Consider the following 26378-nt stretch of genomic DNA (forward strand, 5'->3'; position numbering starts at 1 on the left):
CTGGTCCCCGTCCTCCCCCAGCAACGTCTGCGTCGTGCCGCTGGCAATAACCAACTTCTAAATGACTCTGAGGCCTTGTCCCCTCCTCACCTCCATTTCTGGTGGCACAGGAGTCCCAGCGGTCACCAGACAGCACGCTGATGGGTGGCAGATGGGACGTTTCCAGTAGGCACGCTGGAAGGAGCCGCTACCTAGCCAGCACCCAGTCGGTCCATGGTCCCCCCTCCCCCGTGTGGCAGCCCCCCGGTCCCCCCATCACCCCACCGCAGCCTCGTGGGCTCTCACACCCCCCTGCTCATCGGTACCTGAGCCCAGCTCGGCGCCGTCTCCATCCCCAGCCTCAGCAGCTTTCCCTGGCGCCTCGGCTCTTGCCCTGGGCTATTTTCCCTGAGCCAGAGGTCTCCGAGTGCTCTTTGGTGACGTTTGTGACAGCTGATGACACCATGGGGGTGAGCGTGACCCCACCACCCCCCCCTGAGGGCTTGTTTTCACTTAGGCTGATGGTGCTTGAGCGCTCCCAGCCCCAGAAGTCGAGGTGGTGTGAGCGAGCATTCGGGCTGATTTTAATTTGATGGGGGAGAAGCTGGGGCCTGGCAGGAGGCCGTTGGGGCAGAACCATCCCCAGCCATGGCTCCTTCATCTCTCTTGATGTGGCCTTGGCCAGGAACCTTCCCCCAAGGCAGGACAGAGGCACGAACCGCCTGTTTGTTCCTTGTCTAACAGCAGGAAAGGCCAGGAGCACCTCAGCCATCATACCTTTATTTGTAAGCACCTTCTCCCGAGCCCCGCAGAGGAGTTGGGATTGTTCCCTGGCAGAACGTGGAACCGAAACAAGCCCAAACAAACCAGAAAGAGCCGTCACCTTCCCTGGGGTAGTCGCAGTCGATGTTCGGTTGCTGGAAGGTTTGGGGATTGCCAAATTGTGTGCCACCAGCCTCCTCCCGCGGCACCTGAATGCTCCTGCTGCTGCCAACAGCCGCGTCGCTGGTGGTGTAGAACAGGAGCATCCTTCTTCCAGCCCGTCCCACCTCCATCTCCCCTGCCGTGACTGGTTTTGCTGTCTGGGTGGTGCAGGGGGGTGGGAAGCCAGGCTGCCTCCAGCAGCGAGGGGCTACGGGGGGGGTTCCCACCGGGGCAGAGCCACCGCAGCCCCACCGCAGCCCCCAGCGCTGGCGGAGACCTGCCCGCGCCTCCTGTGCCTTCTTCCGACCCTCCCAGGCACGAAGGGTCCAGAAAGACCCTGCCCAGCTCCGGCCGGGCTGCGGGGGGCTGCCGGCGATGCGCAAATCCCACCGAGGCTTCGGGGCAGCCCGGGCGAGGGGGCAGCCTAAGGAATGGCCCTCAGCGACTCGTCGTAGAAAGCCTTGAGGCCGTGGGGGCGCCGCAGGGAGGGTCTCTCGCCCACCGCCTCCTGACGGAAGTTTCGCCTCATCCAGCCGTAGACCAAGCTGTGCAGGAAGCCCTGGAGGGAGACGGTCAGGGCCTGCGGGAGAGAGAGGGCGGGCAGTGGCGAGCGCTGCCTGTACCTGCCCCTGGGCTGCCAACCCCATCGCCCTCCGCAGGCGCGGGGTTGGCCCCTCCGAGTGCACAGGCAGGGGGACACAGCAGCCACAGGGTGGTGGGGGCTGGAAGGGCCCTCTGGAGACCATCTCCTCCCACCCCCGGCCAGAGCAGGGTCACCCAGAGCAGGTGGCACAGGAACGCGTCCAGGGGGTTTGGGATGTCTCCAGAGACGGAGACTCCCCCACCTCTCTGGGCAGCCTGTGCCAGGGCTCTGCCACCCTCACAGCAAAGAAGTTCCTCCTCATATTTGGACAAAACATAATATTCCAGTTTGTGCCCGTTGCCCCTTGTCCTGTCCCCGGGCACCACTGAGAAGAGCCTGGCCCCATCCTCTTGCCTTTAGCTCTTGCTGAGCACTGATGAGATCCCTCCCAGGCTGCTCTTCTCCAGCGGAACAGCCCCAGGGCTCCCAGCCCTTCCTCAGCAGAGATGCTCCGTCCCCTCAGCACCATCGGAGCCTCCCCTGGACTCTCCCCAGCAGTTCCCCGTCCTTCTGGAACCGGGGAGCCCAGAACCGGACCCAGAGCTCCAGCCGTGGCCTCCCCAGGGCAGAGCAGAGGGGCAGGATGACCTCCCTCCGCCTGCTGGCCACGCTCTTCTTAATGCAGCCCAGGAGACCACTGTCCTTCTTGGCCACAAGGGCACGAGGTGGCCTTCCTCGTAGTGTGGTCAACCAAACCAAGGCAAACACCTGGGCAGAGCTGAGGAGCGAAACGCCAACCACCAAACCAGGGGGAAGAGCCCCCCTTCCCCAGCCCCACCATCCCACCGGGCTCTCCTCACCCCATCACCTCTGACACGTCCGATCGGGACAAATGTCCCAGCTCCGGAGCCCAGGAAACCAGGTTTTTACTTACCATAGTAACGTAGAGGACAAAGACTGAGGCAGGTCTGATGCTGGTGAAGGAGAGGAGGGTGAGGAGGAAGGCTGCGGATGGAAGACAAAAGGAGGACACACCTCGGTCTCCCTCTCTCTGAGACTGCTTCACTGGGAGTTCCCCTCTCCAAGTGGCTCTTCCCGTCACGACCTATTTCCCATGGCACAAGGCTCTACGCGGGACAAGCACCGACGTGTACAACAGGGTCCTTCCCAACACGCCGCCCAAGGACCTCGGGGAACTCATCGCCACGGGTTCCCGTGAGGCTGAAAGTGTAAATGGGCTCCCAAAGGGACGAGAGGTTGAGTAAAGACAGCTCCATCAACCACGATCCACCCTCCTGCTCAGGAGATGCTGCCGGAAAAGCCTGTCATTGTAGGAGCCGGGGGGGTTAAACCAGCCGCCGGCGGGACGCGGGGCTGGCTGCCCTCCCGTGCTGGGTCTGCCCAGCCATGAGGGCCTGCAGACGCCCGGGGGCTGGGCAGTTCCTCGGTCTCAGCCTCTTCTCTCGCGCCTGGGTGCTGTCTCAGCCCAGGAACAAAGGTGCCGGAGCAGGCGCTGCGGTGGCTCCTGCCTGCCGGGGCTGCGGGAGCTGCGCGCCGTCCCCACCCTCAGACTTGCCTGGAGCCCAGCAGAGCAGGAAAACCAGCTGGAAGTAGTGAGAGACGTTGCTGACGCTGCGGATGCTCCTGCCTGCGAAGCCGTCCTTCTCCAGGGTCAGCAAGGGCTCCGCGGCGTTCCTCCGGCACCGGAGCTTCACCCTGCGGTACAGGAGCTGGGCGGCAGGAGCGGCGTTGGCCGGGGCGCGCTGGCCGCTGCGGCCGGGCCCCGCGCTTGCCCCGCCGTGCCGATGGCTTACCGTGCAGCAGCTCAGCACCAGCAGCAGGTACAAGAAGAAGATGATTTTCCCCTCCAGGCCCACGTCCTTCCTCCCTACGTACTGAGAGGCAGTGGGAAATCAAAACGGACCCGAGTGGCTCCTTCCACAGGGGCAGGGCTGAGCCGCGCCACAAGCCCCACGGCACCGGAGCAGCCAGCGCCGGGGCTGGGAGCTGCCCCTCTGCCCCCGCTCCAGCAGGGACACCCCTGCCCCGACCTTCCGTCAGCATCTGCCCACACACCATGGACCCGCTGCCCCCTCAGTGTCCTTCTGAGCCCCCCCTGCCCCTGGCAGCGTTTGGGCAGCGGGGTCGGGGGCTGCCAGACGTGGAGAGGGACCGGTGGGAGGGACGGGCACCCGGCAGCGCTCACCTGGAAGCAGATATCCTGGGCACGGCGGATGAGGAGCAGGCAGCTGCAAGGACAGAGGATGCTGGTGGCGGTCCCCTAATGCCACAGCATCCTCCCTGGGGCATTTTTTTATTCCTTCCCCCACCCCAAAGCTTCCACCACCCGGAGGTGTCCCTGTGGCGTGCCCAAGCCCATTGGGAAGGCAGGGGGTGCCCACCCCCGGCTCCCCCCTCGGCGTCGGGGTGGCAGGGCAGCGGGGTACCTGGAGCAGTAAAGGCTGTAGGTCTCGTGGGAGCGGTTGCCTTTCCACGGCACGACGGGCTCGATGGGCCTTGGGGCGATGTCGGTGGTGGAGGTGCCGCGGGCCACCAGCTGTCCCAGGAGCGTGAGCGCCGGCACCAGCCTTGCAGGGAGAGGCGGAGGTGAGCGCGTCCGTCCCGGCGGCCGCTGCGCCGCAGCCCTGCTCAGGGTGCAGGGGGGCTCGGGGCCGGCGGCTGGCACCTACCAGGCCAGGATGTAGGGCAGCCCCTGCCACAGGCTCTCCAGGCACCTGCTCCTCTCCTGCAGGGAGGAAACCGCCGGTGACCAGAGCTTGAGGCTCCAGCCCCGCTCCACCGGCTGCGGGGGAAGCCACTGACGTGCAGGGACAGGGGCTGCCCTCGGATCCCCCCCGCTGCTCCCCGGGTGCGGGAAGGGCGATGCTTGGCTGCACCATGGCTGGGGGCCGCTGACCTGCAGAGCTGCGACGTGCCAGGCTCTCCAGCCCTGGACGGTGCGGTAGGCTTCGTACGCGTAGACAACCACCATCAGGAACGAGACCGCGTAGAAGGTCTGGGAGGGGAGAGGGAGAACGGGCTCCTGCTGCACCCAGCGTCCCAAAGGCACCTTCCCCCGTCCCTCCTCGGGCTCTGCACCCTGACGTCCCCACTGTCCCCCCGACGTCCCCGCTGTCCCCCCAGCAGAGCTGTGCCGGGAGCAGCCGCGCAGCACGGGAGCAGCTCTCTGAGATGCGGCATCAAAATCCTATGGCCCCGTGCCGTCCCTGTGCCCACCCCGGGGAGGGGGACCGGGTGGCAGCAACACTCACCACCCGGGTCCGTCTGTCCGTGCTGGGCTCTAGGTGGCACGAACAGGGCTCTGCCCCTGTGCCCGGTCAGCAGGCCTGCAACCGCGGTGATGGTCGCCCTGTGCGCTACGCCGCCGGGCGGGCTGGTATGCGCAAAGCGGAGCAGAGCTGACCCCGCGGCGCTGAGCCCCTTCTGGTCCCTGTCCCTGTGCGTGGCTGAGGCAAAGGCCCCGTCGCCAGCGGGACGAGCCTGGTGGCACTGCCTGCCGCGGGGTCCATGCCCCAGGCAGGGCAAGAGGAGCCGGTGGAGCCGCAGGCACCGGGGAGAACCGGGCTCTGCCGTGCTTTGGGGCACGTGAGAGGCTGCATTTGGGCTCACCATCCCAGGGCTGTGGGGAGGGCACGGCGGGGGTGAGGGGGACGCTGGGGGGGGGGACGTGGTGCTCTCCTCACTGGGGCTGGGGAGAAACAGCGGGCAGAAACGCTGGGCATATTTCCCCAAGGAAATGGTGGCTCCGGACAGTGACGGGGGAAGAGGAGCCGTTTCTCACTAGGAAAAGCAGTTCCCCACGCCGGGAGCTCCCCAGGGACACTCCAGCCCGCAGCCGGGTCTCAGCTGTTCCCGGTGGTACAGGAGGGTCTGCCCGGCCCCGTGGTGCGAGGCGACCCCCTTACCGTGGCCAGCATCCGTCCGTAGGGGCAGGCAGCGTACGCCGGGATGAAGAGCCGGGCTGGCAGCAGCTGGATGGTGGCTGTGCCCAGCAGCGCGGCGGCGGCCAGGAAATCTGCCAGGGCGAGGAGGAAAAGGGGGCGAAGCTGGGGGACGGGACACAGCGTTAGCTCTGGCTGACAGCGTCACCCCGGCGGCAGCGGCCTCTCCCCGGCTCTGCAGAGCTGCCACCGCCATGTCCCTCCCCAGACTGGCTGGGAGCGGAGCTGGGACCAGCTGCTCCCTGGGGAGGCTGGTGTGAGCGTCCTGCAACTCCTACCCCCCTCCAGCCCCACCGTGCAGCAGCCGGTGCTGGCCCGGCTCTGCCTGGGGCTTAGCTGGGTCCGAAACCCATCCCTGTGCCCCTGGGAGCCAGTGGCACCCACCTGGATGTGGCAGCATCGCCTCCGCCGGGAGGTGACAGCGAGGACCGACCCACTGCCCAGGAGGCTGGAAGAGACGGGGCTGGCGGTTAATGTCCCGGCGGAGCAGAGCTGTCGGTGCCCCAGCACGGCGGCTCCCAGCTGAACCCATCCCGGTGGGGATCCTGCGCTCCGTGTCCCCCGAGACGGGCAGGGGCTGGCAGGGGTGGGGGTCCCCTCCCTACTGAGCCCCGCAGGGCCCAGCCACGGCCGAAGGGCCGGGGGCAGAACCCACCTCAGCAGCGAGGCCGGCAGGTAGATGCACGTCAGCGCAAAGACCTGAGGGAGAGAGACTGAGAGGAGCCGCAGCGGGAGCCTCGGCTGCCCCAGGGCGCGGGAGGACACAGGGCTTCGGGCATCCCTGGCTGAAGCAGCAGCGGGCGGCCGGTGCCCGTCTGTCACCGCAGAGCGGGCAAATCCAAGGGAAAAACCTGTCTTCCCCGAGAGGTTGTGCCCGGGAGCCCTTGGCTGGCGCTGGGCAAAGCGGAGGGGCCGGTGGCCAGTTCCTTGCCAGCCCCGCGGTGCCGCTGCACGGGACGGGCCCCTCGGCCGTGGCTGCAGGAGGGGGTTTCCCTGCTGCATCCCCCCGAGCTTCCCCGGCCGCAGCGCCCAGCTTTCGCTCGCCTGGGGCTGGGGAGCGCTGGGAAGCCGCGTCCTGCTCCGGGCTGCGCTGCTGTGTGGGGCTGCCACGGAGGAACCGGAGCCACGGCTCGGCTGCAGGGCCGGTGTGTCACGCAGAGACAGCGGAGCAGGAGCAGCCATCCTGGGAAGCGCCGTTTGGGCGAGCAGGAGCCTGCAAAGCCCTGGGCCGGGCAACCCCACGGCTTTGCCCCCATCTCCGGCATGAGGGAAGCCCCCTCGGCCGGCGCAGGCAGGGGAGGCCTGAGCAGGGGCTGCAGCGGCTTTCCCAGCTCTCCGCAGAGGGTTTCCCGCAGGCACACGCCTTTACCTGGTTATCCGAGAGAGCCGACGGCTGTTCCTCTTCGTTCGCCATGACCGGGCGGCTGGGACCTGAGAGCCTGCCCGTCTCCTCTCTGCCACCGGGCACAGCCCGGGGTCCGTCCGGCTGCACCGGCGCAGCTCCCGCAGCCGCTGCCGGCTGGGCTGGCTCCACACCCTGTCTGCGGGACACGGCTGCGGCGCAGCCGGAGGAACCTGCCCGGCCAGGGCGGCAGGAGCTTCCCCGCGGCCCTGCAGGCTGCTACGTGCGAGCAGGGAGGGGATCAGCCCCCGGTGCTCGCAGAACCCGGGCGAACGCGCGGCGGGCTCCTTCGCGCCTCCCTCGCACCTCCCTCTCGCACGCCGGGCAGCGAGGCCGCAGCAAGAGGTGCAGCTCCCCGGGGGTGCCGGGGGTGCAGACGCGAGCGTGGCCCTTCTCCATCCCCTGCACCTCCCGGCTGCTCGCTGCGAACCAGCGAGGGCGCACGGGCATCCCCGCAGCTGCTGCTACAGGCGCAGGCAGACTTCTCCGTGCAAAAAGGGGAAACTGAGGCACGTGAAAGGGGTCAGAGGAAGCCTGTGCAAGCAACCCCAGCGCCCTGGCAAGTGCTGAGACAGCAGACGGTGCCAGCGTGCTGCGGTAGGGCCACTCTGCCCACACCAGGAGCCTGGGGGCGAGTGGGGTGACAGGAGGGCTCGGTGCAGGTGCCTCTGCAGGATGCGGCCACGACGCGGCCCCACCAGCTGCTCGCCGCAGGAAGCTCTGGGAGGAAAAGCCCACACGTGCGCGGCAGACGCTGCCGAGAGCAGCAGAAATGCTGCTGGCGGGGGGAGAGGTGCCAGCCGGGACAGGATGCCACCATGCCGGGGAGGGCAACCGTGGCTGCGGCCCCCGACGGCACGGGGAGTTGAGATACGGTGCAAAGGAACAGGCTGCGTTCGGCAGGAGCTGGCACGCCACTGCGCGGAAACGCGCGGCACGCTGGTAGAGATGTACCCAGCGTGGGAAAAGGGAGCAGCAGGGCCGAGCGCGCTGCCCCAGCGCCGCAGCCTGCACCACCGCGTCCCCCCGGCCCCGGCAACCCATCCAGCCTCCGCCGAGGGCAAGGGAAGGGCTTTTCTCACACACCAGCAGCAAACACAACACGTTGCTGTTTGTCGGTGCTTTGAGGGCACAGCACCGCCCGAGCGATGGGGGCGAGACCCCCGGGGGCAGAGCCAGACCCCGCGGCGGTGGCACTGCCTCTCCCCGACCTGCCGAGCCCCAGCAGCCGGGCAGGCTGGGTTGGGGGCAGCTCTCGGTGCCCAACTCCTCCGCATCCACGGAAAGGGGACTGGGGGTACAGGAATGAATGCCAACGCTCCACACCTGTACCCACAGGGGCCTCAGGAAATCAAAGGTTCTGATTATTTTTTGATAATTTTAAAACCAAGGAGGTTCTGAGGAGCCAGCAAACGTCTCCCTGAGCCAAGCCCTGCCCAGGCCCAGCCGAGCCCCCTCCAGGTCCCAGCAGTAACTGCCCCCCCCCCGCTGTAAAATGATTTTTCACTCAAGCGTGCGGACAAGAATCACCAAAACCCAGAAAACCCAGCCTTCTCTCTACCACCTTTGCTTTGTGCTTGAACGCAGCACCTCTGGCCGCCACGGGCTGTCACCCACTGCCGTCCCCAAGGCAGAGTGGGGGGTTTCGTACCCCCCTGTGGTGGCCCATGGGCACCTCCAGAGACGCTCGTGCTTCCCCATGATCTAACAGCAACAACGGGTCAAACTCACAAGCCGAATAATTTAGGTTTTTTTTTTCCATCTGTTCAGGCAGAGTTTTGGCAGAGGAGAGCACCGGGGCCGGCGGCTCTGGCAGACCCCAGCACCGTGTTGAGAGGCTCAGCCGCCCGGCAAAGCGCGGCAGCGCCGGCAGCACCGAGCCTTGCCGGCTGTGAAGCGCCGAGGGAGGCCGGGCGCGAAGTGCTGTGTGAGCACACGCCGGCAGCCGGCCCCGGCGGGGCTGACACGTAACCGGAGGTCACCAAACAGCGAGCAGAGTCAGGCTCCAAAGGGGGTGTTTTTCACTTTTATTTCAGGGGCAGTGGCTGACTGAAGAGAGCAGGAGGGAGGTGGGGGAAGGTCTGAGGGAAGGAGGAGTAGGGAGAGGGGCCGGAGGGGCCCAGAGGAAGGAATCGCGCTGGGAGAGCTGCACGAGATCAACAATAACACAAAGGGCCTTGCTTTGGCAGCTCCTGGAGATGTTCCCCCACGGCCACCTCCTTTGTAGCTGCTCCTTTTTTCCTCCATCAGGCGAGGAGACGCTCCTTAAACCCCACTGGTCACTGAGCAGCGGCTCCGCATGGTCCCAGCTGGACCCCGTTTTGGTCCCTTCACCGTCACCGCCCCTGCTGCACCCTTCCCGCCCGCCGGGCTCTTTCCAGCTTGGCTGGCAATTCTTCCTGCCCCAGCAGGATCCCGGACCTGTGGGTGGGGAAGAGCCACCTCACAGTGCTCCCGGGACAGCCGAGTCCGTCCTGCTGCATGGGACAACCATCACGAAACCCGCCACCACTCGGGATCTCTGCCAGGTGCCTTCGTTCTCCAGGCAGAGGCTCTTCCTGAAGAGCAGGAGGCAAAGGCAGAGCAGGGATCGCCCGGCAGCGCGGGCAGCGAAGACGATGCAGGAGGAACCATCATCACCCTCGGGCATTGTGGGAATGGCTCCTGCTGCTGCAGGGTAAGATTCTGAGCCATCCCTGTGGTTTCAGAGGCAACACTTGATCCAATCTTTCTAAACCGGGACCAGAGACCGGGCTCTTCTCGGCAGATCCCTTGGCTGAGCCAACACTCGTATCATTGAGAAGCGTCTCAAAGCCGAGGAGCCCAAGACCAAGTGCTCCCTGGAACAAACTCTCCAACGTTCATCCAGTTGCCTCCATCAGAGCAGCACACGGATCCTGCGCGGGGGCAACGTCCACGCCAGCACGAGGAACTGCTGCCTGCTTGGCTTTGCCATCCCCTCCCCAGACCTCCAGCAGCCACAGGCTCCGCCTGGGGCGTTTTTTCCCTGAGGATTTTTTTTTTTTTTTTTTTTTGAGGAGAAATTGGCACCAAGGGTTGCATTAGCCGGAGCACTGCCCTTGCCTTCAGCAAGGTGGGATTTGTGGAGCGCGCTCCAGGGACTTGGCCGCTGGCAGGACGAGGATCTGCTGGCACAGCACCAGAGGGGAAAGGACTCCGTCCCGCCCAGCAGCTAAAGCTCTCCCCACGTGCCGGGTAGGGGGATTGCATAGGAAGGGTGCGTGGGCTGGGGAGCCCCGCTCGGCTCCTGCGGCCTCGCAGACCCCGCTTCCTCTGCCAGAAAACCAGCCCGACAAACCCCTGCGAGAAAACCTGCAACGCTGCGGCCGGCACAAGGACCGTGCGCTCAAGAGCGAGCAGCAGAGACGGTGCTGAGCAGCGGGGCTCGTCCGGCTGGAACAACGACAGCTCGTCAACCCGGCCGAAACGGTGCTGCCCAGGAGAGCAGCATCCCACCCAAAAAGCTGCCCAGGCTGTTCCGCCTCGGCACGGAGAGCTGCTCAACCAACCTGTTCGTTAACTCGGCCCCAGGACTCGCGAGAGACCTGGGGATTGTTAAAACAAGACTTAATGCCCGTGTTTACAAACGCTTCCCCTGTGCTCTGGGACTGGGAAGTTGTGTTTTAGTAGCCAAGCTTTAATTAAAAACAACGCAGGTGCATGAAAACAAAACTCGAGTGAGATTTTTGCCTACGCAGATGAGAAAGCTCTAGAAGCCTCAGTAAAAGCCCAGCTGGGAGTAGCCGGTTCCCAGGGCTGCAGGCAACTACCCAGCATCTCTGGAAGCAAAACATCCCTCCCTGGTTTTAAGAGAGTAGTGACCATTTAAATATCAGCACAAACACTTCCCGATGGGCGCTTTTCCAGGAGAGCCAGCCAGCACAGCGCCGCTGGCCTCGCAGAGATGCTCCGTCTTCCCATGTCGGATAACTTAATGCCAACAGGCGGCACCGGACACACAATGGCTGGCACACACTTGTTTTTTTTCTCCTGACCTTGCATACCCTTCGATACAGAAAGCGTTGGCACCCTGTGCCAGTCCCCAGGAGCAGCTCAGTGCAGCAGACACCGTTTGGGACAGGGAAACCCGCCCTGCTGACCCCGCAGAACCGCCCAAAGCCCCCCTGTGAGCCGCCCCGAGATACGACATTGCCCCCCCGGCCACACCAACCAGCCAGGATCCGGGCTCGGCCACTGAGCCCTCTCACGCTGCTCTGCTGCTTTGCTTGTGTGCTGCTTTTCACAGCCAGGGCCCGTCCCAGGGGAGCAGGTCCGGGCAGTGCCGGGGGGGCTGCAGCGGGACGGATGCTGCACCCCTGGGTCCCGGGGACTGGGCAACCAGTGGGTGCCCTCTAGTGGCCCCAGCACCCAGGGGCTCGGCTGGGGAGGTCCCCGGGGAACCCAGCCTGTCCCTGCAGGCGGGTGGCTGCTTCCCCCGTCTCAACCACCAGCCTGGCGGGGCGAGATGGCAGGCGAAGGGAAGGCAACCGGGCAAAGCCTGCCCTCGACCAGCCAAAACTGGGCTTTGAGGGTGAAACGGCGCGTTCCCCTTCTCCAGCCTGTCGGCTCTCAAGGCACCCGCGCGCAGGGCTCAAACAACAAGCGTCAGGTTCCTGCTGTGGCAGAGGGGAGAGGAGTCGTCTCGTGCTGGCGCTGGTCTCACAGCGAGCCGGGGGGCAGGAGCAGGCAGCTCCCCCAGCGCGCTCGCAGCCGCACGCCGCAGCTCCCTGCAGCCCCGACCCTTCTCACACACCCCACTAATGTTCAAAACACACGCTGTCGTGGTTTTAGTCTTGCAGCCGTTCACACAACGCCTATTTCAGCCGTTTTCCCAGCGAGCCAAGGCGTTCAGCTCCGGTGTCCTGGCTCTTAAGCAGCCGGGAGTCGGCGGACCCGGAGCACAACTGCAGAACGCAGGAAGGCCAGCGGGGAGCGGACTGCGCTCCACCAAAGCCAGAGGTGTTTCAAAACGTTTTGGCTTCCTTCCTGCCACGCTTAACGACTTGCAAGGAAGTTACGCAAGAACACCAAGGTCCACACAGCAGCCTGCCAGGCCTTCACCCTCACAGTCTTCACTGCAAGCCCAGGGCACGCACCAACCCCAGAGCCGTCACCTTCCGCCCCTCGCTGCTGCTTCCATCCCAGCAGGAGCAACGCCTTGCTTCCCAAACCAACATCGCGGAACAACCCAAACTTCACCAGAACTCCCAAACGCTCGGAAAATGACTGCCTGAAGGGTCAACGTGCCTATTGCAGCCTTTCCTCACTTTGCTTTCCACGACAGCCTGCTTCCCATCGCAGAGAGCGTGAGAAACTCTCCAGAGAACTGCTGCACGGCACCTGCTGGCGTGACGCTGGTGGGGAACCCCTCTGGCAGCACTGCAGTTACCGCGGTTCAAACTGTTAAACGCCTGGGATACCTTTCCTCCTTCCCGGGAAACACCAATAACTGCAAAGAGTATCCCTAGTCCGCAATGTCACACACCGTAACACACTGTGCCACCCGACAGTCCCCGGTGCTGCCAGGAGCTGCTGCCTCCACTGGGATAAATTTGGCTCTAGGTAAAAAAAAAGAAAACCAACTTTTGAGAAATCACTCAAGATTTTCTGCATTTGGATGACGCTGGCAGTTAAGACTCATCATTCTTGCAGGCTCTCAGCTCTTTTGTCTTATGCTATTTTAGCACCATATTAAGTGCTTCCCCCTCACCTTTAAATCTGTCTGGTGTTTGAAGAGACAAGAGAGTTGCACCCTGACAGAGCTCCTCATCCTACGCCTGACAGGTAGGGATTTTTTTTAAAACTGTGTTTAAAAAAGCATCAGTATCTTCACTTTTTTTTTTTTTTCTTCTTTTTTTAAATCAAGTTCCAACTCAGAGCAAGTTCTCACACCAGAGGGCAAGACGGCACTGTGACCCTAGTGGAGCGGTTGGCACAACTCTACTGTAAATGAGTGCTGAGAGCACTAGGTTAAGCCCAATTCTTTGCTGAGAGCTCCCTGCTCCACTGCACGGCTGGAAAGAGGTTACACCGCAAGTGAAGTGGTCTTAGTTAATAATCAGAAACCTGTTACTGTGCGAAAGCGGTTAGGAATAAAAGCTACCGCCTCATCTCTTCCCAGAAAGCCACCAGCTGCTCTGAGCCGACTGTTTTGTGATCGTTTGCTTTTCTTCGGGGCTGAAATGCAGAATAGTCAATATGGCAGTTAGGGTCTGCTGGCGACCAAGAGAATCCGGCAGCGTCAAAAATCTATAGACAATGTTCTTGAGGTATTCCAGGTTGGCTCCCTCTCTGCTCCTGTCTCTGAAGTTCTTCTCGATTTCGCTTTGAAGTGCGGATACCTCTTCCCGGTGCTTCTCCTCCTCAACCAAGATTTTCTCCTGCAGCTGGTGAACTTGCATTTCCAGCTTGTGCTTCTGCTTCCTCAGCGCCACAATTTCCACTTCTTTGCGAGCCAGCTGCTCCGCGTACAAGAAGAAGGTGGGCTCGCTGGCAGCAGAGAGATGCAGAGCCTGGGGGAGCATCTCTGAGGAATCGTTACCTGGTGAGTCACTGCTAGTAACGTCAGCGCCTGACGCTAGGTAATTTTTGGATCCTTGAAGCCCGTAAGGCAACGTGACAGATCTCAGCTGCTCCAGCTCTTGGTCCTTTTCTGCCAGCACCGCCAGTGCTCGGTCCCGCTGTTTGTGCATCTCCTCCTCCAGCTTCAGCGCCCGCTCCCTGTAGTCCAGCTGGCATCGCTCTAATTCCTGCCGGTGAATTTGCTGCAGCTGGGACAACTCTTGCTTCTTGGCTTCCATGTCTTGCTGGTGCTGCTTCTCCATTTCATCAGAGGAGAGCTGAAGCACAATGTATTTCTCCTTCAGGTCAGCCAGCTGCTCTTGGGCCTCCTCCAGTTCTTTAGCCAGATTGCCATCTTTGGCCGACTTGTTCTTGAGAACCACTTGTGCCCTCATCTTGTACCTTTCAAACTCTTCCTTCAGCTGCTTCAGCTCCTGCTGATAGTACAAAGCAGTGGCCTTCTCACCATCCCCAGTCTCAGTGCCCTTTGGCAGCTCCAGCTCACACAGCTTCTCGATGTCCAGAGCGGGCTGGCTCTTCTTCGCTGCTGCCTGCAAGAGCTTCTTCAGCTTCTCCATTTTATCCTTCAGAACGTTAACATCGAGATTGGATTCTTCTATGTGAATATCAACTGGGGATCGGCTGGAGGCAGCGATGGCCAGGGTTTTGTTCTCCAGGTCCAACTGCACGATGCGGTCCTTTAGCTTCTGAATGACCGCCTGGTCTTTCTGCTTGGCTTTTTCGTAAGTGCCAAGTAGTTCGGACACTTCGGAGACTTGGCTCTCCAAGTCGGCCACTCGCCGCTCCTCCATCTGGGCGTGCTGGCGGAGCTGCTCCTCCGCCTGCGCAGTCTGCGAGCAGAGAGACACGGGAGGGACAGATTAGCTCAACGCTCAGGGCAGGAGGTCTGCGCTTCCCATGGGGGCTCAATTCTGCTCTGCTGCACTCCAAACAAGGGCAGGGCCAGCCTTTCCCCTAGAATCCCCCACAAGCCACCACACTGACTTGCCTTTTTGGGTATTTGTTTATTTGGGGATAAAATAAACTAAAAGCATTTCTGCTTTTGTTCCCTGCCCTGTGGGGCTCCCGTTACCAGCGTTATCTGCATTGCTGTAGGTGTGCGGGGGCAGGGGTGGGAAGCAGCAAACTCACGTCACAATCTGCTACAGGACTTTTTTAAAAACACGTGTGTGCTCTAAAGCTTTCTCGCATCTAACTGCAATTTACTTAAATCCCATGCTTTGTTGCACTGATAACATAATTCAGTGGTTTCTGCGTAGCTACAGCAAACACCTGGTGTTCCCAGTTTTTACAGCTATTGAGATCCGACTGACTCTGGACAACGGCAGCACTTGACAAACACCACCACGAACTAAACCACAGCCCGAGCCAGGTCACCTTCATCTCTGTCAGAGAGAAGCTGTTGGAGACCATTTCCGAAAAAGGGGTGAACTGCGCTAAACCAGTCTGATGCTTCAGATTAGAAAGAAGAAAACTTGTTCCAGACCGCAAGGAGATGAGGAAGATCCCATTCTGGAGCGTTTCCAGATGGAAATTCGGTTACTGGTGCCAACCCCTGAGCACGTTACCCACAACCCACAGAGTCACACGGGTTCCCCTTTTCCACCACATCCCTCTTTCCAGCTCTTCGCCCTCCCCCTGCACGCACACAGACTAGAGCCCTTCTTTCCTAGAGCGCTCCGAGCTCAACTGAAGGAGGTTGGTTTTTATAAACTCCTGTAATTGTGCCTTGTGTTGCACTTACAGAGACAAGCCCACACTCACTGCCATCGCGGGGCAGAGGAAGTGTCTCTCCTCCCAAGCCCGGCCACTGTCACACCAGACAGTAACATGTTCAGAGCCAAATGACACTGTGGAGGACGGTCACCACAAAGGTTGCTCCCAAATCCAATGGTCCCCACCTCAATTAACGGCTTAGACGCTGTATCACAAACAGCTTTTATTTTCCTCAGGGACTATCATCCCATCAAACAAAGCCATGACACTCTCATTTATTTCAAGCCTCTTGGACTCTGGGGGACTGGGAAGGGGAGTTTGTGCTCCTCCAGCCTCAAACCCTGCCCCAATCGCTGCCGATACATCCCCCAGAGTTAGCTGCTCCAGGGCCCAGACAAGGAATTACCTTCTTCATCTCTTGCAACAGCTGCACGTGGAAGTGGTTCTTAAGGCTGGCCATCTCCTCCTGCAGATCCTGTATCCGGGGGTCTGGCTTGTTGCTCTCCTCCTGGACAGCCTGCAGCTCTCTCTTCAGGTCCTCCACCTCCTGGCTCAGCTGTTTGATCTGCAGCTCGTACCCCTCGGCGCGGTCAGCCATGCACGCCCTGCCGGCCAGCACCTCCCTGGTCTCCTCCAGCTTCAGCTCCGCGTCCTGGCGCAAAGTCCTCTCGCTCTGCAGCAGCTTCTGCAGCTCCCGCAGCATGACAGCATGGTCAGCCTGTTCCTGGGCTCGGTCGTGCTGCTGCGTGATCAGACGGGCTTTGGTCTCGGCGAGCTGCTCCTGGACAGATTTCAGCTCCGTCTCCAACTTCTCGGTCTCGTCCTCTGCTTTCTTAATGGCGTCATCCAGGTCCTGCTTCATCTTCTTCTTGTCCGCTTGGTAGGAGGCTTCCATGCGGGACTTCTCCTGCGTGACTGTTGACAGAGCACTGGTCAAAGTGGCCAGCTGGGTCTTCAGCTGGAGGACTCTCTTATCAGCCTCACTAGCAGCAGATGACACATCCCCGCTGCTCGTGCTGATGCCGCTCTCTGAACCGCTCGTCTCTTCTGATTTAAGAGAGAAAGCGGCGGCCGTGGGCTTATCATCCTCAGGCCCTGGTTCACCCTTGGTACTGGCCAGACTGGCAGCAGTGTCTGCACTGGTAGCTGTCCCCGCGCTATCTTCACTGTGAACCGAACTCCTGTCATCAGCAGAATCGGCAAAGGAAGAGCTGGAGTTTGGCACAGACACAGGCTGAGCACCGCTCAGGCCAAGATCCGCCTCGTGAGGCACGGACAATACTTTCAAGCTGGCTTCCAAGGCTTCCTTCTCCTTGAGTAGGCTCTTGTAGGCTCTGACGACATCCTTCAGCCGAACCTGGTACTGAAGAAGCTGCTTCTTCTGCGATTCAATAGTCTCCAGAAGATCTTTTTTACTTGGGCCCCCTCCAAAGTTCATGCCAAACTTCTCCATGATTGATGCAAGCTGAAAGGAGAAAACCAGCACAAAGGTCAAACGAGCAGCAAAGGCAGGTTTGCGATCGGCAGGAGGAGGCGGCTAAGCAGGACCCCCATCCCGAACCCCCCCAGGACACCACGCGGTTAACGACTCTGCAATGCATCTGTCAGCAGGCACTGAACCCCGCAAAGCGCCCGCACGCCCCAGGGGCCGCAGGGCTCAGGTCCTGCTCGGAGGGGAAACGAGCTCCTGCTACGACTCGGATGCCTCAAGGCAGAGAAAATGCTTTAACGCCCCGTACATCAATATCTGCCACTGCAGCCGCCCCCCCCCCCCGGGTCAGTCGGGGGGGGTTTACATCCGTAAATGGCTCGATTTTTACTTTTCAAGAGAAACAACCCCCTGGCCTATCCCTTAGCAGCGCCGCCGCCTGCTGCAAAGGCAATCCAACCGCCGCCAGCTCAGGGTGGGGGGCCCCAGCTCTCAGGGGTCCCCCATGGTAGGTCACGGAGCTGGGGGGGGTCCACTGCAGAGGACCTGCCGCGGAGGGGTGAGGTGTCAGCACCCGGGCCCAGAGAATTCATGGGAGGGGAGCGAGTGTGGGTGGGACAGGGACTCGGTGGGGGTCAGGGGGGGCGAAGCTGTGGGGGGAGGGCCTGGGGGCAGCCGCTGAGGCAGGGGGGCTGCGGTGCAGTGGCAGAGGGGTCACAGGGCTGCTGCGGAGGGGAGAGCGGGAGAGACTGTGGGGCTGTGGTGGAAGGGCACGGGGTGGGGGGTGGGGGGGCAGGTGGGGCCAACGGACCATGGGGCAGGGGGGACCTATAGGGCGGGGTGGGCCGTGAGGCAGGGAGGAGGGTCTGTGGGGCCGGGGGGGCAGAGGAGGCTTTTGGGCAGAGACGGGGAGGATGGTGGGATGGGGCCCATGGAGTTGAGGAGGGCCGTGGGGCAGGGGAGGGGGTCCCGTGGGGCCGTGGTGGAGGGGCACGGCGGGCGGTGGTGGAGGGGGGAGCCTGTGGGGCAAGGGGGGGAGCCTGTGGGGCCGTGGCGGAGGGGCACGGGGGCCGTGGGGCGGGGAGGCCTTTTGGGACGAGGGGGGAGCCGTAGGGCCATGGTGGAGGGGCACGGGGGGCTGTGGGGCAGGGGGGGCAATGCGGGGGTCGCGGGTGGCCGTGGGGCCGCGGCGGAGGACCCGGGGGCGGGGTCACGGGTGGATCCGAGGGCGTCGCGGGAGGTCGTAAGGCCGTGGCGGGGGGTCCGGGGGGGTGGCGGGGGGTCCGGGGGAACGGCGGGGGGACGGGAGGGGAAGGGGGGGTGGTCCCGCGGGGCGGGGGCGTCTCCAAGGCAACCGCAGGCCTTACCTCCGGGCCGGCGCCGCGCGCCACTTCCGCCGGACGCCCCCTGCCGCCGACGCGCGCTGCGCACGCGCCTCCGCCGGGCAGGGGCGGGGCCGCCGGGGCGCCGGTAGGGGTGAGGTCAGGGGGCGGGTCTAAGCGCAGCGGGGCGGGGCCATCCAAGGGAGGGGGCGGGGCTTCCCATGAGGGCGTGGGCGGTACGCCGCTGCGGGGGCGTGGCTTATCCTCGAGGGGCGTGGCCTGGCGGTGCAGGGTGCGGAGCGGCCGCCGTGGGGGCGTGTCCCGGTGCGCGGGGGGCGGGGCCTGCGGCGCGGCGGAGCGCGGAGGCAGCGGGGTGGCAGCGCGGCCGGCCCGTCCCGTCCCCTCCCGTCCCCTCCCGTCCCTCCCGCCGCCGCCGCCGCCATGGGCCTCACGGTCTCCGCCATCTTCTCCCGCATTTTCGGGAAGAAGCAGATGCGGATCCTGATGGGTGAGCGCGGGGGCGGGGAGCAGGGCCGGGGAGCAGGGCCGGGCGGGGGATGGGGATGGGGATGAGGCCGGGGCACGTACCGGTAACCGGCGCCGGTGACACCGCCTCCTCGTTGCAGTGGGGCTGGACGCTGCCGGCAAGACCACCATCCTCTACAAGCTGAAGCTGGGTGAGATCGTCACCACCATCCCCACCATCGGTGAGTGCCCCGGCACCGGGCAGCGCCCCCATTGAGCACCGGGTGCCGGGCAAGACCCCCACCCTGCTGCTGACAGCCAGCACCAGTTACCGGGTAGGGCCCCCCACCGTGCCTCTGACAGCAGACACCGGGCAGGGTCCCCATCGGGCACACAGTACCGGGCAGGGCCCCCATCGAGCACTGGGCACCGGGCAGAGCCCCCCATCCTCCCTCTGACACCTGGCACCGGGCAGGGTCCCCCCCCCGCCCATCCCGCAGGCCCTAGTGCCCACCCGGGTACCGCTCTCCCGAGGGTCCCCCCCCACCGGTGCGCCCTGATCAGCTGGGGGCCACCTGGGGTGAGATGGGCCACATGACACCACGATGCCCTGTCCTAGCCGTTACCCTCCCGTTACCCCGTGCCTGTCTGGGTACCGGGCTGTGCCCGGTGAGGAGCACGGCTCCCACCCCAAAATAGCCCTTGTGGTCCCCAGCACCGGCATGGGCACAGACCACCCTCCCTGACCTGCGCCTGCCCCGCCGTGATGAAGACGGAGCCAGTGCCATTACTCCGGCATGGTCTGGCTCCGGTCCGGGGAGCACAAGGGCGCTTTCGTGGGCAGGAGATCGCTGAGAGCGCGTGGGTCCGGGCTGCCCGAGCGGAGCAGGCAGGGCAGGGTGCTCTCCTGCCAGATCCCGGCGCGGAGCCCCCGGCGGGGTGCTCAGCGCCGTCTCCCGTAGCATCTCCCAAGGCTGGTGGGGGTGGATTGGGAATGGGCTGAGCCTCTGGGTCAGGGAGGCTGGCTACCTGTGGTCACCCGCTGGCCAGCGCTGCTGAACACCTTCATTAGTGACCGAGGTGATGGGGGGAGAGCACCCTCGGCAAGCTTCCGGGTGGCCCCGAGCAGGGACAAGTGGTTGTACACCTGAGGGTTGTGCTGCTGTCCAGGGGGAGCTGGGCCGGCTGGAGAAATGGGCAGAGGAACCTCATGGAGGTCAACCAGGGGAGTGCCAAGTCCTGCCCCTGGGGAGGAACAGCCCCAGGCCCTGGCCCCTGCTGGAGACTGCTCTGGGGAGAAGGTCCTGGTGGTCCTGGTGGGGGGGAACTTGAGCAAGCACCGGGCGTATGCCCTTGTGGCTTGTGGCCACCAGACCCTGGGCTGCGCTGGGCAGAGCACTGGGAGTGGGTGGGTGGGGAGAAGAGCTCCTGCCCCTCTGCTGAGCTCTGCTGGGACCCCTGGGGGTCCTGGGTCTGGTGCTGGGCTCCCCACAGCAGGAGGGGACGTGCTGGGGTGAGTCCAGCGCGGGGCCACAGCGATGGTGCAGGGGCTGGAGCACCTCTCGTACGAGGACAGTACAAGAGAAGAGATGGCGCGGGGGGGTCTCATCCATGTGTGTAAATCCCATGTGGGATGGAGGTGGAGCCAGGCTCTCCTCGGCTGTACCCAGAGGCAGTGGCACCCTCTGCCCATGCCCCTCCTGCCCCCCCCCCCCCCACCCCTGCAGGCTTCAACGTGGAGACGGTGGAATACAAGAACATCTGCTTCACCGTCTGGGACGTGGGCGGCCAGGACAAAATCCGACCTCTCTGGAGGCACTACTTCCAAAACACGCAGGTACGCGGCGTCAGGGCAGGGATAAACTTCATCAGCCGCAGCGGGGCCAGCCCTGGGCTTCCCCGGGGCTTGTGGCCTGATCCTGCCTGAGCTGGGTGTGTGAGCGGTGGCAGGGAGTGCATCCCAGTCCCTGGAGTGGTGGCACTGGGAGCACTGGGATGGCGTGTGGGTGTTTGCCCCATCAGCCTGTCGGAGGGAAGCGAGGCAGAGGGGTCCGGAGGAGGAGCAGCTGAGGGGGCAGCACCGTCCCCGGGGTGCTCTGGCTCTGCAAGGGGGGGCCTGGGTGGGCAGTGGGGCCGCTCTCCCCCTTGGCTGGGCGTACCTGCAGCCCACCTGGGACGTCCCCCTCTTCTCGGCGCAAGCTGCCCGCCCCAGCCTGGCTTCTCCCGCAGGGTCTCATCTTCGTGGTGGACAGCAATGACCGAGAGCGAGTGCAGGAGTCTGCCGAGGAGCTGCAGAAGATGGTGAGTGATGGGGGGGAGGGGATTCGGTCTGGCAGGGAGGTGGGGGGTCCCCCAGCGCCCTCCTCTCGCTGTCCCGGCCTTGCAGCAGCACCCGGGTGGGTGCGAGGTGAGACCTGGCTCTGCCCACGACGGGGGCATCCGTCCAGAGATGGGCTTGGGGACCCCACAGCGACGGCTCTGCCAGGCAGAGGCTGGACCTGCAGCGATCGGGGGCAATTGCAAGGGGGAAAAATGGCTGAGAAAATGCGGTTCTGGGTTTTATTTAGTCAGGGCTTTGCTAGCCACGCACACAGGGCATGTGCGGAGGGGGGGCAGCATCCAGAAATTATGTCCGAAAGCCAGCCTGCGAGGTGGGGGTGGTTTATTCCTCGGTGCGGCTGCCCAGGCAGGGACAGAGCATCCTTGGGGAGGGAAGCTGGCGCAGAGCAGAGTGTGTCACAGCCCGAGAGCAGGGAGAAGGGACGGGACGATGCCTGCTGCCCGCTTGCTGTTGTTTGGGGAGCGTCGTGTCCCCTCTCCTGCACTGTCTCCGCGGCGGTTGCTGTGTCCCCCCCATCCCTGGAGCCCCTCGCTCCAACGTGGGCGTCCCTTCAGTGAAGGGCATGGGTGCTCCTGGAAGAGCATCCCAGTGCCACCAAGGCCTCCGGGCAACGATGGGGACAGGAGGGCAGCCAAGACACTGGAGGTGAGCGGAGGAGCTGGAGGGCCCTTGGCGCTTTGGGTCTGTCCCCGGGTCTTGCTTGCCGGGGTGCCGGTGCTGCGGGGGGTCACCGATGGCTCACCGAGAGCCCCCCTGCCCGCCCCCGGCTCAGCCGTCCCCGCTCCCTCCGCAGCTGCAGGAGGACGAGCTGCGGGATGCCGTCTTGCTGGTGTTTGCCAACAAGCAGGACATGCCCAACGCCATGGCGGTGAGCGAGCTGACCGACAAGCTGGGGCTGCAGACGCTGCGCAGCAGGACCGTGAGTGGCCAGGGGTGCCGTCCCCGTCCCCGTCCCTGCGGGAGGGACCCGTGGGGCTGCGGGGCTGCTCCTGGGGTGCAGCGGGCGGGCGATCTGCAGAGCCCAGAGCTGTTTTCTCCATCTCCCTCTGTTTTGCAGTGGTACGTGCAGGCAACGTGTGCGACCCAGGGCACGGGGCTCTACGACGGGCTGGACTGGCTATCGCACGAGCTCTCCAAGCGCTAGCCGGGCCGGCGGCACAGTGACCGAATGAGCCAGGGACGTCTCTTCCAACTGCTGTTTTGTTTGGTTTTCTTTGTTTTATTTGGGGAGGGGGGGCGGGGTGGTTTTGTCCTTTCTCCCCAGAGTGGCCTCGTCTCTGTGTGTTTATCTGGTGGGACTTGAACCTCAAGGACTCTTGGGGCAGCTCCACTCGGTGGTGTCCTGCCTTTGCCCCGGCAGCGCTGCGTGCTGGCTGCCCTCCCCACCTGCATGTGCTGTCTGCGAGAGCTTGCCCGGACCTGCTGGGGTGGCATGTCCCCGAGCGTCCCCGCTCCTCACCCAGAGCCGGCAGCGGGGGCTGAGCGGGGCTGGGAGGCAGCCCTGGGCTGCGGGACAGGAAGGATCCCCCCTTTTTATCCTTCGATAAACTTTATAGTTCTCTTTCTCTCGGGGAGGGGGCGTATGGCTGCGTGACGTGCTGTTGTATATCGAGTAATTAAACTCCACCACTTTGTACCCCGCGCCCGGCGCATTTCTGGCTGCCTGTGGGGACCACCTTAGAGCCCCCCTCCCCGACGTGCGTCTTCCACCAGCATCTCTGGGCCAGAATAAAACCCTGCGTGCGCGATGCTTGGGCGCAGAGGAGGTGGGCAGAGCCTCCGAGATGCGTTTGCGAGCCGGTTTCCTCATCCCCTGGTACCAAGAGGGGGGTCTGGCCTGTTTTAGAGCCGCCCCAGGGTGCTGTCGGGGTGGGTGCTGCCTCCGCACGGTGCCTGTGCTGGGGCCACGCCGGGGAAAAAAGCCCTGCGGGGTCGGCTCAGGCCACGTGCTGCAGGAGCGCTAATTGGGTTGTAATTAGTGGGACTGGGCAAAGCCCAGTGCGAGGGCGGCCGTGCTCTGGTGGCGAGCACTGGGAGAAGGGGGAGCAGACTGGTCCTGGGAGCCCGAGGCCGGCTGGGGGGAGGCAGCAGGCGCGGAGCATCCCTGGGGACTGGCGGTGGCAGTGCCACGTGTGGGTGGCACCGGGGGGGGGGGTCGCCCGGCAAGGTGCACCCGCAAGCTGCCTGCCCTGCGAAATCGTGAGCCCTGCGGTGGCTGTCCCTCCAGGATGTCCTGGCTGTCCCCAAGGCTGTCCCTGCAGGGATGTGCTGGCTGTCCCCAAGGCTGTCCCTGTGGGGTTACACTGGCTGTCCCCAAGGCTGTCCCTGTGGGGATGTGCTGGCTGTCCCCCCCCAAGCTGTCCCTGTGGGGCTACACTGGCTGTCCCCAAGGTTGTCCCTGTGGGGATGCCCTAGCTGTTCCCAAGGCTGTCCCTGTGAGGACGCCCTAGCTGTCCCCAAGGCTGTCCCAGTGGGGACGCACTGGCTGTCCCCCCCAAGCTGTCCCTGTGGGGCTACACTGTCTGTCCCCAAGGTTGTCCCTGTGGGGATGCGCTGGTTGTCCCCCCATGATGTCCCTGTGGGATTACACTGGCTGTCCCCAAGGTTGTCCCTGTGGGGATGTGCTGGCTGTCCCCCCATGATGTCCCTGTGGGGATGCGCTGACTGTCCCCCTGTAACGCCTCAGGTGGGTGCATCCATCCTGCTGGGGGGCTTCCACCCAGCCTGGGGGTGTCTGGCCAGGCAGTGAGGGGGCAGCGGGGGCCAGGGCAGGGAGGTGGGAGCTGGGTCCTTTCCCAGCCCAGGGAGCGAGGGGAGGGGGGACCCACACCCACCCCGCTTTGGTGGCAGACTTGGGGCTGGCCCTCTGCATGCCCCTTCCCTCGGGGCAACTGGGGGGCATCGGGGGCCGGGGGGAGGCAGCTGGAGCCCGGGGGCAGAGCTCGCAGTTTCCCAGGGCTCAGCGCTGCCGCCCCAGAGCCCCGACTCTGCCACCGGAGCTGATGCGAGTTGTTGGCCTTTGGTGGAGAAAATGGGGGGACAGGACGGGACGGGGGGTTCCCGGGTGCTTTGGTGCAAGGTTGCCCTGGAGCACTTCGCTCTGGGGCGTAGCACCACAACCCGGGCTGGTGCCAAGGTCCTGAGAGCGGGGCCACGGGCAGAGCACGGGGAGCCCAGGCTGGACAAGAGGCAGATGCACCCGAGGTGGCCCCATGGTGGAAAGTGGGGGTTAAACCATGGCTGCTGTAGCACACACCCATCCCACCCGACGTGGGGCACCAGGCGTGATTTACAGCACAGGCAGAGAATCCTCGGGGGCTGAGAGAGGACCGGGAGAAGCCACATCCCAGAGAGAATCCTCAGGGACTGGGAGAGGACCGGGAGAAGCCACATCCCAGAGAGAATCCTCAGGGACTGAGAGAGGACCGGGAGAAGCCACATCCCAGAGAGAATCCTCAGGGACTGAGAGAGGACCGGGAGAAGCCACGTCCCAGAGAGAATCCTCAGGGACTGAGAGAGGACCGGGAGAAGCCACATCCCAGAGAGAATCCTCAGGGACTGGGAGAGGACCGGGAGAAGCCACGTCCCAGCTGGTGGTGCAGCAGCCGCTGGGCTGCTCGGCCGAGAAGCAACCTCCCCACAATTGCGGCAGCCTCGAGCCTCAAAAGCAGCTCTGCAGCAGAGGACAAGGTGACGCCGGTGCCTTCGCTCGCTGCCATGGCTCCTGGGTGACGCTTAATCCCGGCAAGGTGGGTGACATCTCATGGTGATATTGGGCGACCCGTGCCCGTCGGCTCCCGGTGCCAGGCTCCCTCCCCTGGGTCGTGCATGGTCCCGCCGGCACTGGGGACAGCTGTGTCCCGATCTCCCTGGGGACAGCCTGGAGCAGCAGCCTGGGGGGGACCGGGCTCGACGCGGGCAGCGTGGTGCACTGCAGGGCTGGAGCCCCGTCTCCCCGCTCTCAGCGAGCCGGGGAACAAAAGGACAGCCACTCGCTGCGAATCATTTAACGCCCCATTTAGCACCAGTTCCCCCAGCCTGGCCTGGACATCACCCTCAGGCTGAGATGAACCGTGCCCTGAAAGCGCCAGCTGTAAGACCGCGGGGCGTCCCTTTGGCACCGGCCACTGCCGCCTCCGAGCCAGCAGCCCAGGAGTCCACGTGCCCTTTGCAGCCCCCCCCCGGGTTTGCTGCCCGCTCTGCCCTGATGGTTCCCCACGGCCCCGGCTGCTGGCGGGTGCGGGGCTGTGCCGGAGCCCCCTCCCCTGCAGCTGTGTGGCCAGGACACGTCCCCTTCGCCACGCTGATGTCCCTGCTGATGTCCCCACGTCGGGGCTGCGGGAGCCTGGGGGCAGGAGAGCAGGCAGGAGAGCTTGCTGCCCACTTGCTTCTCCAGGAGGGGGATGCAAACTTCCCCGTGCCATTGCACAGTCACGGCAAAGGGGGGGCAAACACCCCGGCTGCCCCCCAAGCCGGGGAAGGAGCCCCCCACCATGCCATGGTGGCCAGCGAGGGCTCTCTGAGGGGTGGCACCTTAGTATGAGCTGTCAAAGGGCTGCGGGGTCCTGCCCTGCACCCCCTCCCCGTGGCCAGGCGCCCCGAGGGCTGGCTCCCGCAGGCTCCTGATGGCTCATGGCATTTCGGGTGCCCCAGGATGGCCCCCGCAGTCCCCCCTGCCTCGCTGGCCCCAGCAAACAGGGTCCTACACCGTGCCAACGGGCACATCAGTGGCAGTGTCCCGCACCGGCCACCGGCCCCTGCTGAGGTCTCCTCTAGTGAGATCAGCAATCTCAGTTTTTAGTGTTTTCGAAGCGCTGGGTGCGAACCGCGGCTCTGCTGCCGTGCGGTGCCGCAGGGCCCGGGGGCTGGTGACCGCGACAGCCGGCCTCCTGCCGCCCCTGAGAAATACACCCAAACCCGGGCGAGCTGCTCCGTGTTTCTGGGAGGAAAAGGCTCCTTCGGAGCTGCCGTGGGGCGTGTGGAGGTCCCGGGCTAGGGTGGGCATTTCGCAGCCTCACATCACCCAGCCACGGCAGGGAGCGGCTGCGGGTGTTGCCGGAGCACGGCGGGGGCTGCTGTGCACCGTCCCGGTCTCCTGCCGTCACGGCAATGCCACCGTCCTGTCCCCATCCCTGTGCCCGGGGCTGAGCATGGCTGAACTCCCACTGCCGTGGGCTGCGTGTGTATCACGGAGCTGCCTGGGGCCGTGCCGGGTGTTTCGGCCCCGGCTGTGCTGGGTGCTCGGCATCCCACGGCATCGCAGGGGCAGAGGGAGCTGCTGGGTGCACCTGTGGACTGAGGGTGCCGAGGGCTCGGGGTGGCCCGGGGCATCCTTGCTCGTCTGTCTCACGCGTCTGCTCAGACACCGGAGGTGTCCCCGTTCCCATAAGGCTTTCCCCAGAAGCTGATCAGTAATGCGTGCCATGAGTTTGCCGGGTCTCAGCCCAGTCCCGGGATGCTGCCGCAGCTCAGCCGGGCGGCTGGGACAGACGGACGGCCAAGACGGGGCTGGGGCTGGTGCAGCTGCTGCGTCGGGGGTGCAGGCGAGCGAAAGCCTCCAGTGGCATCCTCAGAGACGCCGTCAGTGTCCCCCAGGACTGAAGGATCGGGATAATGCGGCTGCGTCCCCTTGGGATGGTTTTTCACTTGGAG

General features: G+C 64.2%; 4 protein-coding genes across 8 annotated transcripts in view; 1 reads left to right on the top strand and 3 right to left on the bottom strand.

Annotated features, from left to right (window-relative positions):
• Positions 1-745: 745 nt before the first annotated feature.
• LOC141738041 (uncharacterized) lies at positions 746-6884 on the bottom strand. 3 transcript variants are annotated; one of them, XM_074573117.1, is made up of 10 exons: positions 6104-6884; positions 5833-5896; positions 5413-5553; positions 4404-4502; positions 4177-4232; positions 3934-4074; positions 3693-3735; positions 3063-3381; positions 2421-2491; positions 746-1483 (listed from the first exon to the last, which is right to left on the bottom strand). In XM_074573117.1, exons 1-10 carry the CDS (start codon positions 6628-6630, stop codon positions 1328-1330), a joined length of 1617 nt encoding a protein of 538 aa, XP_074429218.1. In that variant the 5' UTR covers positions 6631-6884; the 3' UTR covers positions 746-1327. The 3 variants fall into 3 exon arrangements, with proteins under 3 accessions (XP_074429218.1, XP_074429216.1, XP_074429217.1); XM_074573116.1 differs by having other exon boundaries at positions 1187-1483; positions 3063-3216; positions 3301-3381; positions 5833-6884; XM_074573115.1 differs by having other exon boundaries at positions 5833-6884.
• LOC141738011 (filamin-C-like) overlaps positions 6814-26378 on the bottom strand; it is a 236211-nt gene continuing 216646 nt past the window's right edge. The window contains exon 3 of the mRNA XM_074573038.1: positions 6814-6919. Within this exon, the coding sequence (XP_074429139.1) occupies positions 6814-6919 (106 nt within the window). The remainder of the gene's footprint in view (positions 6920-26378) is intronic.
• Positions 8372-18053, bottom strand: GCC1 (GRIP and coiled-coil domain containing 1). Of its 3 annotated transcripts, none has more exons than XM_074573108.1 (3): positions 17966-18053; positions 15576-16634; positions 8372-14283 (listed from the first exon to the last, which is right to left on the bottom strand). In XM_074573108.1, the coding sequence occupies exons 2-3, from the start codon at positions 16620-16622 to the stop codon at positions 12979-12981; spliced, it is 2352 nt and encodes a 783-aa protein (XP_074429209.1). In that variant the 5' UTR covers positions 16623-16634; positions 17966-18053; the 3' UTR covers positions 8372-12978. The 3 variants fall into 3 exon arrangements, with proteins under 3 accessions (XP_074429209.1, XP_074429211.1, XP_074429210.1); XM_074573110.1 differs by lacking the exon at positions 17966-18053 and adding an exon at positions 17145-17751; XM_074573109.1 differs by lacking the exon at positions 17966-18053 and adding an exon at positions 17007-17751.
• ARF5 (ARF GTPase 5) lies at positions 18235-22367 on the top strand. Its single transcript, XM_074573111.1, has 6 exons — positions 18235-18428; positions 18547-18627; positions 20113-20222; positions 20615-20686; positions 21520-21645; positions 21784-22367. Exons 1-6 carry the CDS (start codon positions 18362-18364, stop codon positions 21868-21870), a joined length of 543 nt encoding a protein of 180 aa, XP_074429212.1. The 5' UTR covers positions 18235-18361; the 3' UTR covers positions 21871-22367.

The sequence above is a fragment of the Larus michahellis genome, chromosome 1, assembly GCF_964199755.1.
Source record: "Larus michahellis chromosome 1, bLarMic1.1, whole genome shotgun sequence".
Lineage (NCBI taxonomy): Eukaryota > Metazoa > Chordata > Aves > Charadriiformes > Laridae > Larus > Larus michahellis.

Bases quoted from the DNA above. Each gene is read 5' to 3' on its own strand.
- LOC141738041 (XM_074573115.1), bottom strand. From the start codon at position 6,630: ATGGCTGCTCCTGCTCCGCTGTCTCTGCGTGACACACCGGCCCTGCAG. The intron at 5,554-5,832 runs GTGGGTGCCACT...CCCGTCCCCCAG, and splicing joins GGCGATGCTGCCACATCCAG to CTTCGCCCCCTTTTCCTCCT. The intron at 3,736-3,933 runs GTACCCCGCTGC...CTGTCCTTGCAG, and splicing joins TACAGCCTTTACTGCTCCAG to CTGCCTGCTCCTCATCCGCC.
- GCC1 (XM_074573108.1), bottom strand. From the start codon at position 16,622: ATGGAGAAGTTTGGCATGAACTTTGGAGGGGGCCCAAGTAAAAAAGAT. The intron at 14,284-15,575 runs GTAATTCCTTGT...CTCTGCTCGCAG, and splicing joins TGTTGCAAGAGATGAAGAAG to ACTGCGCAGGCGGAGGAGCA.
- ARF5 (XM_074573111.1), top strand. From the start codon at position 18,362: ATGGGCCTCACGGTCTCCGCCATCTTCTCCCGCATTTTCGGGAAGAAG. The intron at 20,223-20,614 runs GTACGCGGCGTC...CTTCTCCCGCAG, and splicing joins ACTACTTCCAAAACACGCAG to GGTCTCATCTTCGTGGTGGA. The intron at 21,646-21,783 runs GTGAGTGGCCAG...TCTGTTTTGCAG, and splicing joins AGACGCTGCGCAGCAGGACC to TGGTACGTGCAGGCAACGTG.